This window comes from Mirounga leonina, unplaced genomic scaffold (assembly GCF_011800145.1).
Source record: "Mirounga leonina isolate KUSES-001 unplaced genomic scaffold, KU_Mleo_1.0 Mir_114, whole genome shotgun sequence".
In the NCBI taxonomy this organism is placed as follows: Eukaryota; Metazoa; Chordata; class Mammalia; order Carnivora; family Phocidae; genus Mirounga; species Mirounga leonina.
The window spans coordinates 15062106-15080816 of NW_023270265.1; the positions used below are offsets into that span (position 1 = coordinate 15062106).

An 18711-nucleotide genomic window follows, 5' to 3' on the forward strand; every position below is an offset into this window, starting at 1 on the left:
TCCCCTTAAGTATTTTATCATGTACATCATTAAATAGAGCTCAGTATTTCTTTATAATTTTTAATGTAAAATACACATTAAATGAATGTAGACATACTGGGTATACATTTGCTAAATCTTAATAATTGCATACATCTGTGTAACCCAAACTGCTATGGAGATATAGATTATCACCATCATGCTAGACGGTTTTCTTATGCCCCCCTTCCAGTAAATCCTCTACCCCTTTACTCACAGACAACATTGTCCTTGATTCTTCACCATGGACTAGTTTTGCCTGTTCTAGAATTTCCTATAATGGAAACATATGGTATGTCCTCTTTTGTGTAGGTTTATTTCACTCAGCATCCTTTTCAGATTCATCCATGTTGTTTTTATCAGTAATTCATTCCTTTTTATTTCTGAGTAGTGTTCTGTTGTATGAATATGGCAAAGATTATTTATTCTTCTGCTCATGAACTTTAGGGTTGTTTCCAATTTGAGGGTGTTAGGGAAAAGCTGCTATGAATATTCTTGTGCAGGTATTTTTGCATACATGTGCTTCTTTCTACTAGGTAATGTGAGGCATGGAATTGATGAGCCATAAGGTTATCTTGAGCTTTATAAGAAACTGGAACACCTTTTGTCTAGTTGTATAATTTTACACTCCCACCAATGGTGGTGGGTTCTACTGATCTGCAGCCTTGCCAATATTCAATGTTGTCAGTCTTTTTGATTTTAACCATTTGTACATCTTCTTTGGTGAAATTCAAAACTTTTGCCAATTTTATTGATTTCTTTCTACTGAGTTGTCAGAATTCACATATTTTGATACTATTCCTTTGTCAGATATAAGATTACAAATATTTATTTCTAGTCTGTGGCTTACCTATATGTTTTTTATGTGTCTTTTGAAGAGCATAAACTTTCAATTTTGGTAGTCTAATTAATCAATTTGATCTCTTATGCTTAATATTTCCTTGACCTACCTAGGATATTTTTGCCTACATGCAAGTCATGGAGATAATCTAAGTTTTCCTTTAAAACCTTCATGGTTTGGGGGCCACTGGTTGGCTCAGTCAGTAGAGCATGAGACTCTTGATCTTGGGGTTGAGTTCAAGCCCCACATTGGGTATAGAGATTATTTAAAAAGAAAATCTTTAGGGGGGCCTGGGTGGCTCAGTCAGTTGGGCGACCGACTCTTGGATTTGGCTCAGGGACTTGGGATTGAGCCCCACATTGGGCTCCGTGTTCAACGGGGAGTCTGCTTGAGGATTCTCTCTCCCTCTCTCTCTCTTTCTCTCTGTAATAAATAACAAGAAAATAAAAATAAATAAATAAATAAGAAAATCTTTAAAATATATATAAATAAAAACAAAGCTTCATGGTTTTATCCATCTTAAATGAAGTATTATATATGTTGTGAGATAGGGGTTAATGTTCATTTTTTTTCCATAATGAGTATCCAGTTATTCCAGTAATGTTTGTTGAAAAACTTTCTTTTCCCTCTTGGACCTTTCAGTCAACTTTGTTGAATCTCAAATTATAGTATAAACTAAGGGTCTATTTGGCTCTCTAGTCTGTTCCATTGATCTATTTCTTGATCTTTATTACAGTATCAAACTCTTGATTCCTGTAATGTTATAATAACTCTTGAAATTGAGTAGTTAATTCCTCCAACTTTATTTTTCTTCAACTTTGCTTTGTATATTCTAGGTTTTGTTTTGGTTTTTTTTGCATCTCCATATACAGTTTAGAATCAGCTTGTTAATTTCTACAATATGTCTGGGGGATTTTCTTTTTCTTTTTTTCGTCTGGGGGATTTTAATTAGTATTATATGAGAGGGGATGGGGAGGAAAGAGTCCCATAAACTGTAATGTCCCTTCCCTTTATAGTGCTCTCTGATCTGCTAAGACAGGATTTCAGAATTTAAAAATTTTAAATGGCCTCAATGACATGTAATTCACATACATATAATTCACCCATTTAAATTGTACAATTCAATGGTTGTTATGGTATTCACAGATAAATGCAACTATCACCACAATTTTAAAATATTTCATCACCTCAAGAAGAAACCTAGCATTCCTATCATCCTGTTATTTTTCCATTCCTTGTCCTCAGCCTTAAACAACAACTAATTGACCTTCTGTCTTTATAGATATTCCTATTCTGAATTTTCTCATTAATGGAATAGAATGTAGTCTTCTGGGATTTCTTTCATTTGACATAATGTTTCCATGTATCAATATGTAGCATGTATCACCACTTCATTTCTTTTTATGGCCAAAAATATTCAATTGTATGGAATATACTACATTTTGTTAATCCAATTATTCATTGATGGATGACGGTACTATTGTGAATAATGCTGCTATAAATATTCATGTACAAGTTTCTGTGTGAACATGTGTTTTTACTTCTCTTGATCTATTCTCTAGAGTAGAATCCTGTGTCACATGGTGACCTTCTGTTTAATTGTTTGAGGAACTGACAGACTGTTTTTCAAAGTGGCTGGACTATTTTTACATTACCAGCAGCAGAGTGTCAGGGTTTCAATTTCTCCACAGCCTCATCAACCACTGTTACGTGACTTCAATTCTAGCCATCCTACTGGGTGTGAAGTGGTATCTCATTGTGGTTTTGATTTGCACTTTCTTGATGACTAATGATGTTGAGCATTGTTTCATGTACTTGTTTGCCATTTTTGTATCTTTGGAGAAATATCACTCAGATCCTTTGCCCACTTTTTAACTGGATCGTTTTTCTTGTTATTATTGTGTTGTAAGAGTTATTTATATATTCTAGATACAATTCCTTTATCAGATATGATTTGCAAAAATTTTCTTCCATTCTATGAATTGTCTTTTCACTTTCTCGATAGTATCTTTTGAAACCCAAAAGTTTTAAATTTTGATGACGTCCAACCTATTTTTTTCTTTTAGTGTTTGTACTTTTGGTGTCATATTTAAGAATGCTTCATCAAAGAAGAAGAATTTTTTAATTTTACTTTTTTATTGTGGTAAAATATACTTAAGTTTAGCATTTCAACCTTTTTAAAGTGTACATTTCGGTGGCATTAAGTACATTCACATTGTTGTGCAACCATCACCACTATCCAGCTGCAAAACTTTTTCATCATTCCAAACTGAAACTGTCTGCATTAAACAATAACTCTCTATTCCCTCCCCCTCCCCACCCCCAGTCCCTGGTAAACACTTCTACTTTCTGTCTATATGCATTTGACTACTCTAGGTACCTCATATAAGTAGAATCATGCAATATTTGTCCTTTTTATCTGGCTTATTTCACTTAGCATAATGTCTTCAAGGATAATCCATGCTGTAGCATACATCACAATTTCCTTATTTTTTAAAGCTAGACAATATTCCAATGTATGCATATACATTTTGTTGATTAACTCATCTCTTGAACATTTGGGTTATTTCCACCTTTTGGCTATTTTGAATAATGCTACTATGAACACTATTGTACAAATATCTGTTCAAGTGCCTGCTTTCAATTCTTTTGTGTCTAAACACCGAAGTATAATTGCTGGATCAAATGGCAAATCAATGTTTACTTTTTTGAGGAACCGCAAGATCATTGGGATTTATGCCTATATTTTCTTCTCAGAGTTTTATAGTTTTTGCTTTTATGTTTAGGTCTTTGATCCACTTTGAGTGAATTTATATTTATGGTGTGAGGTAAAGTTCTAACTTCATTCTTTTACATGTGATTATCCAGTTGTCCCATCACCATTGTTGAAAAGGCTATCTTTCCCCACTGAATGGTGTTGGCACCCTTGCAAAGAATCAGTTGACCATAGATGTATGAGATTATTTCTGGACTCCCTATCCATTACACTGATCTATATATCTGTCTTGGTGCTAGTAAGTTTTAAAACTGGAAGTGTGAGTCTCCTGACTTTATTCAAGATTTTTCAGGATTGTTTTGGCTATTCTGATTCCCTTGAAATTCCGTGTGAATTAGAATCAGCTCATCAATTTGTATAAAGAAGTCGGCTGGGATTCTGATAGGGATTACACTGAATCTATAGATCAGTTTGGGGAGTACTGTTATCTTAACAATATTAAGTCTTTTGGTCCATGAACATGGGCTTATCTTCGCGGTTAGGGTTTTATTTTTAAGATTTTATTTATTTATTTATTTATTTATTTATTTATTTATTTATTTATTTATTTAAGAGAGTGCATGCAAGACAGGAGAGGAGCAGAGGGAGAGGGACAAACAGACTCTGTGATGAGCTCAGAGCCCAATCCCACGTTCTTGAGACCATGACGTGAGCCGAAATCAAGAGTCAGACATTTAACCGACTGAGCCACCCAGGCGCCCTGGTGGTTAGTTTTATAAAATTATTCATTTAATCTTTTTACTTATTATAGGTCTATTCAGATGGCTGATTTCTAGCTTGAGTCAGATTCAGTAGTTTGTGTGCCACCACACTCCAAAATACATTCCCCTTTTCACCATTTGTTTGGCAAATAGTTGCTCATAGCATTCCTTTATAATCCTTTTTATATCTGTAAAATTGGTAGTAATGTCCCACTTTCATTTCTGATTCTAGTAATTTGAGGCTTCTCTTTTTCCTTTGTCAAACTAGTTAAAGTTTCACCAGTTATGTTAATCTTTACAAAGAGCCAGATTTTTGTTTCTGATTTTTGTTTTTCTATTCTTTATTTCATTTTTTTCTGCTCTAATCTTTATTATTTCCTTTCTTCTACTTATAGATTTAGTTTGTTCTGTTTTCTCCAGTGTTTTAAGGTTGAGGGTTAGATTATTGATTTGAGATCTTCCCCCCACCACTCCCCGCCCTGTAGTATAGTCATTTACAGATATAGATTTGTCTCTGAGCACTGCTTTAGCTGCATCTCATAGGTCATTGTGCCTTGACTTTTATTCAGTGTTAAATATTTTCTGATTTTCCATTTGATTTCTTCTTTGATATTTAGGGCAACTAAATCATTTAGAATATATACACTTATGTTTCCACTTCTATTTCCATACTTTGATTATTCATGAAATTTTTAACATGCACATTAAACATTCATGTGTAACAATGTCTCATACCATCACTTGAAAAATAAAAGAATATCAGAACATTACTTCTGATCATTTTCCTCCAAAATTCCATGCTATTGCTATCCAATATTTTTACTTTCATCCTTGTTTTTAACATCACAAATTAATGTTGTTCTTGTTATACCAACAATTTTTAAAACTGTATTTACATATTTGTATATGTATTACATATTATATAATATATAATATATTATATAATAATACATATTATATAATAATACATATTATATAATAATATGTATTACATATTATTATTTTGCTCATTACTCTTCCTAAAGTATATCCTTTTAGAATTTGCTTTAGTAAAAGCATGATAAAGGTAAACTCTTAATTTTTGTTTTATCTAAAAATGTCTATTTTCATTCTTGAAAGATGGTGAGCTGGGTGGGTTAACAATTACTCTTTAAGCATTTACAGATATTATTTCATGAATTTTTATTCACTTAATATATTTTACTCATTATTATTACATAATTATAATTATTTGCAATGAATAAAAATCAATATACCAAAACTTTTTATAATAATTATAAATTATGTTATAATAATATTCTTATTTCATTAATTTTATTTCTTATGGAGTATCACTCTTTTCTATCTTCCTGATTTTAAGATCAGGAAGATCTTAAAATTTTTAGTTTTAGTCTTTTTTATTCTGCAATTTCACTCTGACGTGTTTAGGTATTTCATCAGTCTTAGAAAAGTCTTGCCAAATATTCCCTTTGTTCTGTTTTCCTAAATCTTTTCTGGGACTCTAATTAGGCTTACTTTAGATCTCATTCTGTCCTTCACTTCTAATTATTTTAAATTTAAAATGTCTTTCCACATAAAAAAATCTTCATTGTTTCCACCGGTCCATAGCTTGGGAAAGTGTCTGGGGAGTGTAGAAGTAACTGTTCTGGTGACAAGAGCAGAAGTTCAGGTGGAATCCCCAAGGCCAGGGACTGAAGCAGTGCCCCTTGAGGGCCATTGCACTCAGGAGGTCTCTAATCATGCTTGAGAGTGGGTCTTTCTTTCTTTTTTTTTTTTTTAAGATTTTATTTATTTATTTGAGAGAGAGAATGAGAGACAGAGAGCACGAGAGGAAAGAGGATCAGAGGGAGAAGCAGACCCCCCGCCGAGCAGGGAGCCTGATGCGGGACTCGATCCCGCGACTCCAGGATCATAACCTGAGCCGAAGGCAGTCGCTTAACCAACTGAGCCACCCAGGCGCCTGAGAGTGGGTCTTTCAAAGAGATACTACCCAAGCCTGTCCTGTGGAGAGTGGTCAGGTGGAAGCCCATTTTCTGGATGAATTTCATGGCTTGCTTTAGAAAGTGGTTTTTCATGAATTCACAGATATGAGGGGCTGTACTGGCAGAGCCCAGAAAAAGCAGATCTAGTAGGGCTAGCTTCAGTTTCTTTTCTAGAACCACGCAAGCCTCCAACACATCCAACACATAACCTGACTCATATTAAGATGACTCCTGAGATGACTCGTATTCTCAAAGAAGGCACTGTCAACACACTGGTTTTGCCCGGAGGCAGTTGGTGCTTTGTGTTTCTTCCTTTCCAACTCACAGATGACACACACCCTTTAATGCCACACTGTTTCGGTTAAAATAATAGCAGAGAGAGAGTTAGGTGTTATAGGTTTACAAATGCAGGTTGGCCAGGTAGTAGATAGTGGCCTTGGCCTCATTTCAATAATTCTGAAGGATCTGGTGCCTTTTTTGGATACAAGGCACTGACCACAAAATACAGTGTTACTAGTGCTATTAGTCTATTCTTTTGCCAATACCACACTATTTTGATTACTGTACTTATAGTAAGACTTGAAATCAAGCAATGTCAGTCTGCTGATATTGCTCTTCTTGTTCAGTAATGTGTTAGTTATTCTTGGTCTTCTGCTTTCCATATAAACTTTAGAATCAGTTTGTCTATATCCAAAAATAACTTGGCTGGGATTTTTATTGAGATTGTGTTGAATCTATAGATCAAATTATGTCATCTTAAATATAGTCTTCCTATCCATGAGCATGGAATATCTCTCCTTTCATTTAGATTGTCTTTGTTTCATCCAAGTTTTGTAGTTTTCCTCAGATAGATCTTGTACATATTTTGAGACTTATACCTAAGTATTTTATTTTGGGGGTGCCAATAGAAATGGTATTGTTTTAATTTCACATTCCAGTTGTTTATTGCTGGCATATAGCAAAGCAATTGATGTTTGTATATTAACGTTCTATCCTGCAACCTATATATTAACTTTCTATTCTGCAACCTATCCTGCAAGTTTTTTAGTTCCAGGAGGTTTTCTGTGTTTGTGTGTGTGAGAGGTTGATTGTTCGTTCTGTCATTTCTTTGGGATTTTCTACGTAGATAATTGTGTCATTGGGAACAAAATCAGTTTTTTCTACCTTCCTGATATATATATACACACACATACCTTTTACTGCCACGTTGCATTAGATAGAACTTCCAGTATGATGTGGCATAAAAGTGGTGAGAGGAGAGATCCTTGCCTTGTTCCTGATCTTAGCAAGAAATTTCCTCAACACTAAGTATGCTATTAATTGTAGATTTTTGTTGTTTTATTGAGTCAAGTTCCCCTGTATTGAGAATGTTCATCTGGAATGTGTCTTGAGTTTTATCCAATTTTTTTCATGCATCTATTGATATGACCATATGACTTTTCTTGTTTAGTCTGTTGATGTGATAGATTACATTGAACCAGGCTTGCAAACCTGGGATAAATCTCACCTGGTCATGGTCTAATTCTTTATTGCTGAATTCTATTTGCCAATACTTAAGAGGATTTTTGCATCTATATTCATGAAGAATATTGGTTTGTAATTCTGTTTGTGTTTTTACTGTCTTTGTCTGGTTTTGGTATCAAGGTAATAAAATGAATTGGGGAGTTTCCCTCCTCTATTTTCAGGAAGATATTTTATAGGCATGGTGTTAATTCACCCTTAAACAGTTGGTAGAATTCTCTAGTGAAACCATTTGGATGTTAAGATTGCTTTGTTAGAGGTATATAAAATTACAAATTCAATTCCCTTAATAGTTACATGGTTATTCAAGTAATATATTTCATATTGGATGAGTTCTAGTGGTTGTATTTTTTGAGGAACTGTTCCATTTAAGCTAAGTTATCAAATATAAGTGTAGATTGTATGCAGTATTCTATTATTATTATCCTTTTAATGTCTGCTGGATCTGTAGTGATAGCCCTTATTTCATTCTTCGTATTTGAGTATTCTCTATTTCTTTCTTCCAGTTTTGTGAGAGGATTGTCAATTTTATTGATCATTTCAAAAAACCAGCTTTTTGCTTCATTTGAGTTTCTCTATTGATTTTTGGTCTATTTCATTCAATTTTGCTCTTTATTAATTTTTGCATTCTGCTTGAGTTTACGTTGTTTTCCCTTAATTTCTTGGAGCTTAGATCGATTTGAGATCTTTCCCTTTTTATAATGTATGCATTTAGTGACTTGAATTTCCTATCAGTACTGCTTTAGTTGTGTCCCACAAATTCCATTTTTATTTTCATTCAGTTCAACATATTTATATTTTTCTTTTTAAATTTCCCTTGAGAGTTGAACTCATGGATCATTTAGAAGTGTGGTTAGTTTCTAAGTGTTTGGAATTTTCCTTTCATCTTTGTTATTGATTTCTAGTTGATTTCATTGCATCAGAGGACACAGTTTATGTGATTTAAGTTCTTTTAAATTTCTTGAGGTTTGATTTATGGCCTAGGAATGTTCTTAGTATACGTTCCATAGGTACTTGAAAATACTGTGTATCTGTGTCATTTAGATCTTGTTGATTGATGGAATAATGTAGTTGAGTTCTATATCTTTGCTGATTTTCTTTCAAATTGCTCTATCAACTGTTGAAGTCACTAACTATAATTGTAGATTTGTCAATTTCCCTTCATTTGTTGTTTTTTTTAAAGATTTTATTTATTTATTTGAGAGAGAGAGAATGAGAGACAGAGAGCACGAGAGGGAAGAGGACAGAGGGAGAAGCAGACCCCCTGCCGAGCAGGGAGCCCGATGCGGGACTCGATCCTGGGACTCCAGGATCATGACCTGAGCCGAAGGCAGTCGCTTAACCCACTGAGCTACCCAGGCGCCCCTTCATTTGTTTTTTTAAAAAAGATTTATTTATGAGAGAGAGCGCGAACTGGGGGGGAGGAACAGAGGGAAAGGGAGAATCACAAGCAGATTCCCTGCCGATCCCATGACCCTTGAGATCATGACCTGAGCTGAAATCAAGAATCAGACAATTAACTGACTGAACCACCCATGCATCCCTATTTCCCTTCATTTCTATCAGTTTTTTTCCACATATTTAAGAAAATTTTTTTAAGATTTTATTTTTATTTATTGAGACAGAGATAGCAACAGAGATCACGAGCAGGAGAAGCAGACTCCCTGCTGAGCAGGGAGCCAGACGTAGGGCTCGATCCCAGGACCCCAGGATCATTACCTGAGCTGAAGGCAGATGCTTAACCAACGGAGCCACCCAGGTGCCCCTTTTTCATATATTTTGTGCATAAATGTTTAGTATTGCAGTCTTCTTAGTGGACTGGCATTTTTATCATTATGTCATAGTCCTCTCTGTCCCTAATATTCTTTCCTCTAAAGTCAACTTTGCTATTAATATAGCCACATCTGCTTTCTTTTGTTTGCAAGGTGAGTCTTGTATTCCATCCTTTTAACTTTCAACCTACCTACATCATAGTATATGAAGTGAGTTTCTTATAGACAACCCATCGTTCATAGTGTTGGGTCATATATTTTTTTATCCACTGTCAATCTTTTTTATATTTAATGCCTTTATAATTAATGTAACTATGATGTATTAGTGTTTAAGTCTGCCATTATTTTTTTATTTTCTGGTAGTTCTCTATGTTTAACTTTTTTTTTTTTCCTTTTCTTGCCTATCTGTAGTTTAATTGAATATTTTTTTAAATTCCATTTTGATATATCTATAATATTTTTGAGTATACTTCTTTATCTAGTCTTTTAGAGTAGTTGCTCTAGTATGTACATTATAAATTTATAACTTATCCAAGTTTATTGGTGTCACCATTCTACCAGTTTGAATGAACTATAAAAACTTTATCTCTATACTCCTTTACCCTTCCATTTCTAATTGTCTTTTTTATTAAGATTTTATTTATTCACTTGAGACAGAGGAATAGAGAGAGAGAGCATGAGCAGGGGAGAGGCAGAGGGAGAGGGAGAAGCAGACTTCCCACTGAGCAGGGAGCTGGACATGGGGCTCAATCCCAGGACCCTGAGATCATGACGTGAGCTGAAGGCAGATGCTTAACCATCTGAGCCACCCAGGCGCCCCCATTTCTAATTGTATTATTCTCTCTACCTACATTGAAAATCACAATGGATAGGTTTTTTTGTTTTGCTTTAACAAACCTGAGAAAACTTAAGAAAAGTGTGTTCTATTTATCCCTATTTTTACTTTCTGTTCTTCCTTCCTGATGTTCCAAGATCCTTCTTTTATCATTTCCTTTTTGTTTCAATAACTTCCTTTAGTCATTCTTTGAGGGGAGATCTGCTGGAGATAAATTCTCTTAGTTTACCTTCATCTGAGAATGTCTTGGTTTCTCCTCATTACTGTAGCATATTTTTGTTGGATATAGAATTCTGCATCAACAGTTCTTTTCTTTCACTTAAAAAGTGTTGTGCAACTTCCTTCTGGCTTTTGTTGTGCCTGGTGAGAAATTCATTGTCATTTGAGTTGTGTATGTCTTACACATTATGTGTCATTTGTTGCTGCTTTCAAGACTTTTTGTTTTTCTTTGGTTTTCAGACATTTCAGACATTCATTCAGACTATGACGTGTTTTGGTGTGGATATGGGGGTTTAATCCTGTTTGGAGTTTACTGAGCTTCCTAGATCTATTGCAAAATCTGGAATATTTTTAGAAATTATTTCTTCAAATTTTATTTCAGCCTCCACCTCTTCCTCTTCTCCTTCTGGAAATCCAATGTCATGAATGTTAGATCATTTGTTATAGTCTCAAATGTCCCTGGGGCTCTATTTATTATTTTCAATTTTCTGTTGTTCAGATTGGCTAATTTCTATAGCTATATCATCAAATTCACTGATTCTTCCCTCTATTCTATTTTGCTGCTCAGCTCATCCATGGAGTGTTCTCTTTTTTAATTTTAATTTGTTATTTTATTTTTTGGTTCTAGAAATTCCATTTGGTTTTTCTTGTATCTTCTATTTTTTTGTTGCAACTTTCTATTTCCTTGCTGATACTTTCTTTTTCATTTATATCAAGTGTTTATATTTGTTAGAGCATTTTTAAGACAGCTGTTTCAAAATCCTTACCAGAAAATTCCAAAGATTTATTTATTTTAGAGAGAAAGTATGAGCAGGGGGAGGTGGACAGGGAGAGGATCTCAAGCAGACTTTGCGCTGAGCACAGAGCCTGATGTGGAGGTCAATTTCATGACCCTGAGATCATCACCTGAGCAGAAATCAAGAGTCAGACGCTTACCTCTGAAACAAATAATGCAATATATGTTAAGAAAAAAAAAAAAGAAGAAGAAGGTAGCGGGAGGGGAAGAATGAAGCGGGGGAAATCGGAGGGGTAGACGAACCATGAGAGACGATGGACTCTGAAAAACAAACTGAGGGTTCTAGAGGGGAGGGGGGTGGTAGGATGGGTTAGCCTGGTGGTGGGTATTGAGGAGGGCACATTCTGCATGGAGCACTGGGTGTTATGCACAATGAATCATGGAACACTTCATCTAAAACTAATGATGTAATGTATGGGGATTAACATAAGAATAATAATAAAAAAAAAGAGTCAGACGCTTAACCAACTGAGCCACTCAGGTGCCCCTTTACCAGAAAATTCTATTATCTGTATGATGCAGTTGTCTTTTGCCATTCAATCTGAGATCTTCCTGGTCCTTGGAATGGTAAGTGATGATCATTGAAAGTTGAACATTTTGGATATCACGAGATTCTGGATCTCATTAAATCTTGTGTTTTAGCACTCCTCCTCTGATACCTATTGTAGCTGGCCTCTGTTACCATTCCACCTGGGGAGCAAGACACTGCCTCATTACAACTAGGGGAAGATGGAAGTTCAGGTTCTCCTCTCTGCTTTGAATGACATATAAGAGGAGGGAGGCTCCTTGGCACTGCTGGGTAGAAGCTGGAGTTCAGGCTCCATCATAGGCTGTGGTGACAATTCTGGCTTAGAAGGGGAACAACTTGTTACTCTTCCCCATGTATCTTCCACTGACAATGCAAAATGGTGGATGAAATGTGTGAGTGGCCTCAGTTCTGTGGAGCAGTGATAAAAAGTCCTGACTCTGTCAGGCTTATTTGAGTCACTTAACGTGAAGGGGGAGGGCACATAACAGCAAAGGGGAAAGAACCTCTGTACAACCCACATAATTGTTCAAAACTGTCATGAGATGGTAATCCTACATTTAAAATAAACAGGAAAAATAAAATCAGTTATCAGGTGAACATAGCAATTTTGGTTGTCTTGTATGGGAAACCTGCTCTGGAGGCTCAGTAGATCTGTGTGGGAATCTGGTGAGGGGCAACAAAGGGCACTCTGTCACAGGCACAGAGAACAGCAGTGGGTCAGTGGATTTTAGTTTGTTCCAGTAAGTATCACACTGGGACCCCCTTATAGCCCCCTAACAAGAACAGGATTAAATATTTGAGCTCAACTGCCAGCAATGGCTGGTCTTTCCCTTACTTCCAAAAGCAAAGAATTAGGGAAGATCCACAAGGTTAAATGAAGAAAGTACAGGCCTTCTAAACTTTACTTATCTTTAAAGGAGACAAACTAGGATTTAGGTTTTCCTTATATCAGAAAAAAAGTCATGAACACGAAGCTACACAGATCGGAAAAGACAGGAAAAAAAAAAAGCAGGTGAGAATCTGTACACAACTGCTTCTCTTCCTATTGAAGTTTTAAAGAATGTAACCCAACTACTTCTTTGCTCCCTCATATTCTTGCATTGGGACAGCTTAATCAAAATTCGGTTTCCAAAGCAATAAATACTGGTTAAATACCTGGCATAGCAGTCATGAAGCCTGGTTAGATCTCCTTTTCAATCTCCCCTTTAAGTACCAATTTGGCTCTGCCTGCCCTTAATGTCACTTCAATCAGCAAGAAAAGAAATAATTTGGGGCACCTGGGTGGGTCAGTCAGTTAAGCGTCTGCCTTCGGCTCAGGTCATGATCCCAGGGTCCTGGGATCGAGTCCCTCATCGGGCTCCTTGCTCTGCTTCTCCCTCTCCTCCCTGCTTGTGCTCTCTCACTGTCTCTCCTCTCTCTCTCAAATAAATAAATAAAATCTTAAAAAAAAAAAAAGAAAGAAAAAATTCTCTCAGAGACATTTTAATGTACCCCACTGATAACTAGTCATTCATTATGAAGAATACCTTATAGTAGGAACTTGGTAGAGAACAACAGTGTCAGAGGCTTTGTTCTATCAGGTCTCCTCCAGAGATGACAGAGTAAGTCTCCTTTCACAAGGAACTTCTGGAGGTTCAGATGGTATTCCCTAACCTCTGGGTATCGTTAGCCCATTAGAAAAATGAGCTAAAAGCAATGTCCACAATAGCCAAACTGTGGAAAGAGCCAAGATGTCCATCGACAGATGAATGGATAAAGAAGATGTGGTGTGTACACACACACACACACACACACACACACACACACACAGAGGAATATTATGCAGCCATCAAAAGGAATGAGATCTTGCCATTTGCAACGACGTGGATGGAACTGGAGGTGTTATGCTGAGCGAAAGAAGTCAATCAGAGCAAGACATGTATCATATGACCTCACTGATATGAGGAATTCTTAATTCCTTAATTCCTCAGGAAACAAACTGAGGGTTGCTGGAGTGGGGGGTGGGGTGGGAGGGATGGAGTGGCTGGGTGACAGACACTGGGGAGGGTATGTGCTATGGTGGGTGCTGTGAATTGTGCAAGACTGTTGAATCACAGATCTGTACCTCTGAAACAAATAATGCAATATATGTTAAGAAAAAAAAAAAAGAAGATAGCAGGAGGGGAAGAATGAAGGGGGGAAATCGGAGGGGGAGACGAACCATGAGAGACTATGGACTCTGAAAAACAAACTGAGAGTTCTAGAGGGGAGGGGGGTGGGAGGATGGGTTAGCCTGGTGATGGGTATTAAAGAGGGCACGTTCTGCATGGAGCACTGGGTGTTATGCACAAACAATGAATCATGGAACACTATATCAAAAACTAATGATGTAATGTATGGTAATTAACATAACAATAAAAATTAAAAAAAAAAAGAAAAATGAGCTAAAATATGCAAAGCAACTAGTACAGTACCTAATGTACAGTAGATGCTCCATAAATGTTTCCTGGTCAATTATAACAGTTGACATTTATTGAGCACCAACTATGTGCCAGACCCCACAAGCACTTCTTTATATATAGCATTTCCTAATAAGTGCTAATAGCCCGTTTTATAGATGAGTTAAATAAGGCTCAGAAATTCAGTTTATTTAGAGAATTATCAAGGGATGTGGCTAGCATTTGAAACCAGTTTGTCTGATTTAAAATCTCATATCCTTTCCATTACTCCACATTGCTTCTTTTAACTGTTAAGGGCATTTGAGTGAGCTAGACAGAAAGTGTAAAGCAAGTGAGTTATATTAACCACTTAAGAATTCTAAACTAAAATATTGTTTCATGCCTCAACAGATGAAAGAAGGGAAGGGTAAACAATTTGAAATGAAACAATAAGCCCCTAATGGAATAAAAAGATGCTGCTGAATGTTTTAGAATAGACAAATGTTAATTAGATGTCTGATTTTTTCCTCTTTTTACAGAAGGCATTCCTCCTGCCTCAAAAAATGGGCATTATTTCTCTTTATGCTCCATCTGATTAAATTATCCCAATCCTGGAATGTACTGGGACAAAGTAGGCAGGTTTTATTCTTGGAAAACCCTCAAAAGAGAGAGGCACTCAGATAGATGGCCTAGACACTAAGCCTGTTTAGCATTAAGAGTTCAGTCTTAGATTCTATGTTCTGGAATATTAGGCTGGGTGTCTTCTTACCTGGATTTAATGATTTCTCTACCACACGAACCATCCTATACTGTTCATGTAATGTTTTAAAGAACTGTTCACTTAGTCTTGGGGCTGGGTAAGAGGAAAAGATATAGAAACAGAAAAAAGAAATGAAATATAACCATGAATGCTTAACCAAAGCTCCAAATGGGTTGGGACGGAAAGAGAAGACTTTAGTATCAGTAGAAATAAAGCCAGACACCTTGGATTTAGGGAGATGATTAAAAATCTTAGTTACTATGGTAAAGAACTTTGTTAATGACAAGTGGCTGCCATCAGGTGCCAAATTCCATTAACCTCTCAATCTCTACACAAAAAAAGAATTGCAGACATTGGCCATGGCCCCATTTTTTCCTGCCAATATTGACACCAGGAGTTTGGACCATCTATCAAAATTTCTTATTACTAGGATTTAACCTCCAATAGCATTTTCTGACAGCTGACTATAAACTAGAGCTTCAACAGTAAAGTATTATTTTAGAAATATGAATAAGTGCTTCACGATTAAACTCTACTCTCAATGCAGAATCAGCTTTTATTTTAACCTCTGAAAGACATTATTGTTTATGTTTGATGCCAGTTTTAAATGGACACAATTGTAAATAAATGATTTTAAACAGAGCTCCTGATTAAACCTAAATCTAATCATTTTCCATAACTCCAGTTTTATTTGGATTTTATGTGCTTGCACACAGACACACTTAAAGAACATATATTTATATTTATAGATAAAATATAGATGATGTGGGAGTTTCTGACAAATGATTTGTTAATTAAAATTTATTAACTATATAACCTTTGAATACCAGAGAAACTTCAATATGTACAAATCAGTATGAGTTCCCAGTTCCTAAACTTTGGTTATATGAATATGCCTCAAGCACCATAGAACAAACAATAATTCTAATTTGAAAACAAACAAAAAAAATCCCAAGAAACGAGAGATCCTGCAACTCTCTTGCATCTTTTCTTTTTTTTTTTAAAACACCATTTGGGGAAACTCTTTTATTATACATTTCCTTCCATTTTGGTCAGTTTCCAAAAACAGTATTAATAAAAATTGATCAGGGAAGAAGGGACTGAGAAACCATTATAGATCAAGGTGCTGTCTTAAAAGAACTGTATCTGGAAATTATTCTGTCTGAAATACAAAATCGTTTTAACCTAGGAGATGTGCATTATGTAACGTCTGAAAAAAATCCTCAACTCTTTATTTTCAAAATTCAAAACTCAACACAATCATAACAAGAGTTGGGGGTGAAAGGCTTACAGGGAAATCTTTAGCAAACCCAGTTAAAAAGTTCTTTGTTTTCAACTTCTTCCCTGGCATCCCTGGCATCTGCTAGCTGCAGAGGCAATGTGCATAATATATAGGCATCAAAAAAGAGATCTGACAGGCTGAGCACAACCTTTCATGGGATTTCACAGGGAATCTGAAGGGCAAAAGAAAGAAAAACCGAAGGATGAAGACTGAAATAGAAAAAATGCAAACAAAATATATTTAAGCCTGTGTAAGTTAGGATGGAGGGGGCTTACATGACAACTGCATGTGTGTGGAAGGGATTGCATCCTTGCCCACAAACTGGATTATATACACATTCATATTAAGTTAAGTCAGTTCGTATATTACACCTGACAAGTCAAACAGGATGTTTCTAGTGAGAGGCGGAAGGAGGTTCTCTATTTACTCAGCTCCTCAGGCCCCAGTCCTTTGTCCTGGCTGGTTGGTGGTCTCTGCACAGAACTCAACAGCATGGTATATGAATGGATAAAGCTTGATGTCTGGTCCAGGGGTGGAACAGTTTCTGCATTCTTCATTGTAATACCGGAGCAACAGCTTATATACTTCTCCTGGAGAGTAAAAGGCCAGATCAATACCCACATTAAGGTATGTAGACGGATAAAATTGCTAGGGAACACTCCAGAAATCTTAATCTATCTTAATCTAACTTAACATGTGCTCACTTTTGGCTTTTGAAAACAGAGCATATTCCTGGAAGGCTTTCCTAATGTAAACTTAAAAAAATTTTTAAGTATCTTAAAAACTACTTATTAGTTCATGATGACAACAGGCCACACATGGTACATCAGCCACGTACCATTTGGGGAGTTTGTGGCAATTTTATTTCTACATTCAGCTCCCAGGGTAGCAAGGCCTTTCAGGTCCAGCTGAAATACAGCAAATGAGCATGCTGTTATGTCTGATAAATGTGACTCAGAGTGAGGCCTCTTAGACTTGAACTCTCCCTCCTTCCTATACCGTCCCTCTTTTATTTTTCTATATGCATGAAAGTAAAAATGGATATTAAATATTAAACTCCAGCTTCTTGGCCTTACTTTAATAAGCTCACATACTCATTCAAGATAGCAGATGAAACTTTGTCAGAAAAAAGATTCTGCAGATGTTGCCCAACTAAGACTGTGTCCACCCTTCTCAAAGTCATGCTTTCATTTTTTCTTATCCACTGTGATCCATCCAGTTTAAACAAGTGTTTGTTTGTCCTGGATGGTGGACAATCTATCTAGATACCAAGTGTCAAGACGATTTCCTACTTACCAACAGTTAGTTTCCTTTCAGTAAGGAAAGTGTGTATGCTGTAAATGTCTCTCATCAATTCTGAGTCCCCAAAGGTGAAATAAACTACATCACGCTCAGCTACAGCAGCTGCCAATATCTGTATTAAGGCTGTAGCAAAGAGAAAAAAAAACACAGCTATATTATGACACTTCCCATCAAGACACCTTTAGTTCTTTCAACCAGCTAAATTATAGCTGGTGTGCAATAGCCTTATCCTGGATTAAAGATTTATAAACCAAATACTCGTGTTATTAGAAATGGCAAATACAGATGAGTATATATCATCTAGTCGTGTGACTTTTCAGACGTGCTCCAAGAATATCAGCAAGCCACAGAATTCCACACAAGCACCTTTGTGGGAACATAAAGGAAGGTACATCTGAGGCAGCAGAGTCAAGGCACTAAGGTGGTATTTTCTTTCACTTATATTAATTTGGAACTAAACGTTTTGTTTGCTTGCTTGATTTGATTATTTTGTCTTATTACATAGTCACCGTCTTTTGTATCACAGGAGTCTCTATGATTTTTCCTAAACAATGCACTTGGGAGGTTCTAATGCTCTCATTAGCCCTACAGCAAGCATTCTCAAAATGGGTTAGCACAACCTTGGCCCTCCTATACTCCCACCGCCACCCAATCACTGCAGCAAGGAGTCAATGTTACTGAACACATCGAATAGTAACTCTGGTATGCTGGAATGCGGAAATCATTGAGAACCACTGTCCCCAGGAATCAAAGTTACAAATCACTGAGCCTGAAATATGTTTCCAAAAATTAAGTTCCTTTATAACCTTAATCTCAATGGACAAAGTTTATTTCATTTTTAAAATTTTTTGAGGACTTTATTATTTTAATTCCAGTGTATTTAACATATAGTGTACAATACAGTGATTCATCAGTTCCATATATTACTCAATGCTCATCAACACAGGTGTACTCTTAAAT

General features: G+C 36.0%; 1 protein-coding gene across 8 annotated transcripts in view; it reads right to left on the reverse strand.

Annotated features, from left to right (window-relative positions):
• PARG (poly(ADP-ribose) glycohydrolase) overlaps positions 1–18711 on the reverse strand; it is a 139465-nt gene that overhangs the window by 6047 nt on the left and 114707 nt on the right. For 6 of the 8 annotated variants that reach the window (XM_035023900.1, XM_035023891.1, XM_035023910.1 and 3 more), the window contains 2 exons: positions 17746–17874; positions 14953–17039 (listed from right to left, as the gene is read on the reverse strand). In XM_035023900.1, the coding sequence (XP_034879791.1) occupies positions 16885–17039; positions 17746–17874 (284 nt within the window). In that variant the 3' untranslated portion in view covers positions 14953–16884. Of the gene's footprint in view, positions 1–1249; positions 1283–14952; positions 17040–17745; positions 17875–18711 lie in introns of those variants that run through there. The other 2 variants (XM_035023882.1, XM_035023874.1) reach the window with 2 other exon arrangements.